At 33.8% G+C, this 6000-nt stretch overlaps 1 protein-coding gene across 6 annotated transcripts in view; it reads right to left on the bottom strand.

Moving 5' to 3' along the window:
* Positions 1-452: 452 nt before the first annotated feature.
* Positions 453-6000, bottom strand: part of GAPcenA (GTPase activating protein and centrosome-associated) — a 38691-nt gene continuing 33143 nt past the window's right edge. For 5 of the 6 annotated variants that reach the window (XM_053744941.1, XM_053744942.1, XM_053744946.1 and 2 more), the window contains 2 exons: positions 5574-5667; positions 453-4130 (listed from right to left, as the gene is read on the bottom strand). In XM_053744941.1, the coding sequence (XP_053600916.1) occupies positions 3871-4130; positions 5574-5667 (354 nt within the window). In that variant the 3' untranslated portion in view covers positions 453-3870. Of the gene's footprint in view, positions 4131-4851; positions 4903-5573; positions 5668-6000 lie in introns of all 6 variants that reach the window. The other variant, XM_064435964.1, reaches the window with a different exon arrangement.

Here is a 6000-nt window from a genome sequence, read left to right as displayed (position 1 = left end):
ATTATATAATCTGTGACGACATTTAGGACCAGCATAAAATATTTTTTATTGTGCTGCCATCTAGCGTGGAGTAGCCAACTCAAGAAACCTATAAGTGCGTCGTGCAAGGGCCGCACCGCGAACGGGCCTCATTGAGCATGCGGGACATAGCGCGAAAGGGCCTAAACCGTCGTCACTCCTCTTTACTACGCCGGTTACACACTATCGACAAACAATTCGCCAACTTGGATCAGCATGGATCTCATATACGTAGCGGAAAAGTTCGATGAACGAAGTTTAGGAGGATTCAATATTTATTGCTGGTTTAAAAAAAAAACTTAGCATTTGTATCGGCATCTGTCTGATTTAGACTATAGTGTGTAACCTGTATCACACGCTTAACGGGTTTAAACCAATCTGTAGTTTACCTATGCATTGTCCTATAACAGAATGTAATGTAATAAAACACGAAATCCATTGTAAAATGTTTATTTCCATAAATGACAGACTAAACAACATTCTCGGCGACAACACTACTGTTGCATTAGATTAGTGATCCTCGCGTATTTATAAAGCTATATTCATATTCACTATGTTCGATACCTTCTAACAGCTGTAAGCTACGTCACGTACATTGCAGTATGGCGTGAAGTGCGAAAATAACAAGACTAAATCAATAGTGCCCTTTGGTGAACATTTTTACAAGTTTCGTGATTGCAATAGAAAATATATCACCGTAAAGAGCCACGCCTCGTTGCTACGTTGCGCTCAATTGCGACAACTCAGAACATTGCAGCTCCGTCGTGCTCCCTTGTTTTCTATAGGTATTGACATTGACTTGTCCTTCAACGGACGTCAACATGACAGAGGACGACGGAGCGAAACGGAGCAATGGGGCACGGCTCAAATATGTAAACATTAGGTAGGCTCTTCCCACACATTTTTCCACAACATTCTCTTAACCACCTTTATGCAAATTTCGTAAAAAAAAACCGCAATCAATACTTATTAAATATGCGGTATTGAATTTGAAATAAAATCACACAAATCACGTATTAGTCTTTTTTTTAATTTACAATAAAAAGAAAGAACTTTAATTCAAAGTTTAATAGAAGAAAATTTTCGCGTATAATTTGATATTGAAAAAATATTTTCATAAGATAGAGATACTTTTAAAATCTCAATATATTAAGTAAAACAACTACTTTAGGAAAGGAAAATAAGCCTGTAAATATTATACTAGAACTTACTTGTATGTCTTCTAACTGAAGTCGAATAAACGGTAATACAAACAAAATACAAATACAGGTTCAAATTACACATACAATGATGCTGAAACAAAAAATTATGACAACTGCACATGAATTTGAAAATCGCTGTGTCGTTAACTTAACTTGGATACCAAAGAACTTGAAATGCTTTAATTGAAACCCTTGTCGTATTGATATGTAACTCAAGTAAACATTAATATCATTTGATTCACAAATCACAATAAATATACATAGACACAAAATGCAAAACGAAACATTTAGAAAGAATATTAGATATGTAAGACTAGGATAGACTAAAATTATGTTAGACGACAAATAATACATATTCCAATCAGATTAAATTATTCATCAGAGCAAAGATGATTATTGTCAATCAAATTATTTAAGCATCTACATAATATCATAAGACAGGTACTAGAAATACTACAATCAAAAGGGCAAATACATACAAAATAATAACGTTTTGAGTTCATGCCACCACATTCTATTCCAATATCGTGAAGTCTTGAATACTTAAAGCGATTCTCACAGCTCACTATGCTCTATGAAAACCGTCCAACCCGTGCACAAGTCAAGAAAGTGAAGAAAATTGATTTTTGACGAACTACATTTTTTGCCATTGCAATACCAAATAGAATGACAAAGATTGTTTGATAAACACTAAGTGTTGCCAGCCAACAGGAGACAGCGCTGTCATTTAATTTTTTCACTTTCTTGACAGATTGTACGTCAATCGATCGCGCGGCAAAATAGTATGGTGCCGCGGCGACACGCGGCGTCGTGTGTGAATAGACCTTTATACATTTTCATCATTATCTTAGACACACAGTCCACGAATATACGGAATGTATTTTATAGAGATTTTAAGAGTAACACTCAATTTTTGGTATAAAATGAAACGAACGGAAGATTGAGGAAAAAGTTTCTTTCAAACTGTTATGAAAAGGCAGTTTGATGATCTTTCATTTTTTTAAAACTAAGACTTTACAAACAAAAAATTACATATTCTGCTCAGGCTTCTCTGTATATCAACATGCATATGCATTACATGAGTTTACAAACATTATGTATAAATATTGTTCTTCAAACAGGATTAGCGACCAATATACAAATAAGCTCTTGTGCACTTAATTAAGAATCATAATCGTATTTCACAGGGCATCGCATCAATTATTTATTATACTATTTAATCATAATCTTCGCACTAAGTAGTGCATCTGCACAATCAAATGCTTATTTGCAATGTAATAATATCAATTCGAGTACCAAATACGTTGTCGCAGTTAAATTAATCCAATAAAAAAACGAATTCATAAAAAATATAATATAACCTAGTAATTAACCAGACTTAATAATATCTTTATTCAAATTATATCTCTCCATCAATTGAATATAAACTAATATAAATAATTGAAACACATTCACAAAACTAATCAAATAAATACTGTGTTATCATAAGATGTGTGTGAATAAAAATGTCACATTATAACCTATAGATTTATCGTATGACTTATTAATTGAATAAAACAATTCTATCTTTTACTATAAGGTATCTCATCATGTATGTATTTATCTGCATTTTAAATACATACCAGCATTTCATAAGACAGTAGAAAATTTCTTCAAATATACAAACCCCATTTTGTGATAGTGATACCATTTCGGCAAATAGCAATCGAATAATTATATCTTCCACTGAATTAACTTCAATGCAGAAGGCACACGATCTATGGCATACTGCGTCTAAACACAGCTCACTATGACAGACAGGACTTAACTAAGTCGATATAATTTATATACATCGATAAATCTTTTTACTATAAAGTATGTTTTGTCACTATCGTACTTTACAATATTTGACATTGACAGAACAAGACAAACATACTTTAGGTAAAAGTGTGCTTCAACTGTTTTGTGAATAAAAAGTCCTGTTCATACTCGCTCGTTCCATAAATAAATTTAAATAAATAATTGCTTGCATAAATACACGCAAAAGAATTACTACTACACTAAAAATACACTAATTATACAATCAATTTCAGTCCTTCAAAATTTTCACGTTCAAAAAATTAAATTATTAAGAAATAAAATAAAGTTCGCATGGTATATTGAAAAATAATTATTAATGAACCTTGTTTATCGGCAATACGATACAATATTTTTTCCAAATTCTGGCCGAATTTAAGGAGAGATCGAGTTTATTTTCCACCATACTTTTAGACATTACTTATTTATATATTAGTAGTACAATTTAATGTATTGTCTGAAATAATAACGACAAAATAAAATTGCATTTCAACATAAGCTGCGGTATAATATACTTTTGTAATATAAGCATGTAATTACAACATTGACTAGTATTATGGTTATGTGCACATATTGTGGACGCGATTCGAACAGATTACATGTTATAAATATACCGTATTGACCGTATATAGTTCAAAGGGTCCGACATCGCTGGGTGTATTTACCATTACGGTATTTACACATTTAATAGATTTTTCTATACACGATATCAACCAGAATGTCATTAAAAAAGCGTCTCTATCACGTCTACTGAATTGGAGAGGAAAGGGCACACAACTCAAATTAACCAAAATTTGAAAATCGAACGTTGCTGTCAACCCATTGTCAGTTTCTTGACAGCGGTGACGTCATGGCTCCGTCGGTTTTCCTTAGGTTCTTTTGCGAGTTTGGACTCGACGAGCATCGAGTGTCGCTTCGCGTTGAGATCCTTCTTCCTCCGGACCACGTCCGGGCTGTACGGCTCCGACACGCGGCGGTCGAGGCTGGTCTGGCTGTGGCTCTTTGTGTTCGAGAACGAGCCTTGTCTCTGCAGTGTTGGCTGCTCCATGTCTGAGTTTGGGAGGATGATGGAACCTAAAATGTCAAAATATTTAAATGACAACTTCATAAGAAGCCATTGAAGCGGCTCAGTTCTGGCAATAAATTATTTAGTATTACTTTTATAGATTTGCCATCGACACGCAAAGAAAAAAAAAGATTTAATTCAATTTTTGTTTTGTTCACATTGCACCAATTTTTTTTTCCTTTCAGATGGTGATGCCACTTAAATAATTTGCTTAGCGCTCTACAATAAGAAATCAATCGTAAATCTGCTGAAAGATATGGATATAATACAAAATAATAACACCACATTACAGAACACCCAACATTAAAAACAAATGCTAGTGATCACACAAGCCATTTAGCTAACAATAACAGAACAGTATTTCGTGTTGATTCGTAAATTACAACGATGAAATGTTAATCATGACGTTGCTTGAAAACCACTAAAGAACAAGTGCGTACACAAAAAGCGAGATGTTAAAAACAAAATGAAATGTGAGAATATTGTGAGAATGCTTGAGTGAGAGTATAGTGAGATATAAGACTACCCTCTTAAATAGTGGTCGTTCCGAAATGCTAGTAGTTTGTAGCTTTGATAACACATAATCGAACTGTTATTTTTTTCATATGAACTTTTTCTGTTGTTCAACTACAAAGTTCATTGAATATTGTTCACATTTTATGACTCGTATTTTACCCGCGCACACAATGCCATCAAGCTATATAACACACAAAAGCAGACGGTACGTACTGCGACATTGCATGGAGTTTACACGCGCACGCGGAGCGGGTTAGTCCGACTCTGATCAGAAAATAACCTCATGCAATGTGATATCGTAAAAAAGTAAGAAAAGGATCCAGACACAAAAATAATTTAATTCAAATACCTATAAATACAGTTCGCACCACGAAAGAAGGCAATACATATTATATATAAGCTATAGGCTAGGCATAGGCTATAGATAATAAAAAAGGTAGCCGATAGTATTGTTTTTGTCAGCGTATTTATTGGGTTTTGATTGGGTGAAACTTTTTTCGTGGCGCAGACTTTAAGCTTAATTTTAAATGTTGATTATTATTTTCAAATAGCGCTAGTATAGAAAGTGTGTTTAATTATTATTGTAAAATTTAATGCTAAGAAATAATTTCTTTTAACATGACAATTACATTATAGTTAATAACTATGAAAACGATACATTTACAATATCAATCGATAATTTAACATCCGAAGTATCTTATTCAATGACAAGAAAAATAATTATTTACGATAACAAAAATAAGTTTTCCATCCTAAGTGTCAAAACAACACTGCACGAGCAGCGTGACGCATTGCGATATGTTTCGATATTACTGTGCCTTATCGCATTAATAACTCATAAAGGTTCAGCGTCTCATCGCGTCTCGCAGTTTTCAATCGCTCAGCTAGGAAGCTGGGTGAGTACTCATTTTAAGTCCCTGAAATATTATACATACTTAGCGTCCTGACGAACCACGGCGTGACCGATTGCCTTTGGCTCATAGCTTGGTGCATTTCGTGCAGTGCAGAGTTCAACTGGTGACTTAGCTCCTGGAATATACAATACAAGATTATTACTAAAAAATCGTAGATTTTCTTTTTTCTTAAATTTAGAGAAAAAAGAAAAATCTACTAATCTGAGCGATATTTCCTTGTTGTCAATATTCATGTGGCCGCCATCGTGATTGTCCTGGCCGCGTCAGTTGGCGTGTGGCATTAGTGTCAAGAATACGTGCGTCAAGCGTCAAGTTTCCAAGTGCATTTTATTTTCGCGCCATTTCATGTTGGATCGTAATATACCTAAGATAGTTCGTAATTTCCCCAATACGAAAAATTATGATTCGACATTTTAAATGCATGATTTGATGAACCTAATTACATGTT

This window comes from Plodia interpunctella, chromosome 5 (assembly GCF_027563975.2).
Source record: "Plodia interpunctella isolate USDA-ARS_2022_Savannah chromosome 5, ilPloInte3.2, whole genome shotgun sequence".
Classification (NCBI taxonomy): domain Eukaryota; kingdom Metazoa; phylum Arthropoda; class Insecta; order Lepidoptera; family Pyralidae; genus Plodia; species Plodia interpunctella.
Note: the sequence above shows the minus strand (reverse complement) of the source record. Positions and strands in the feature narration are given on the sequence as shown.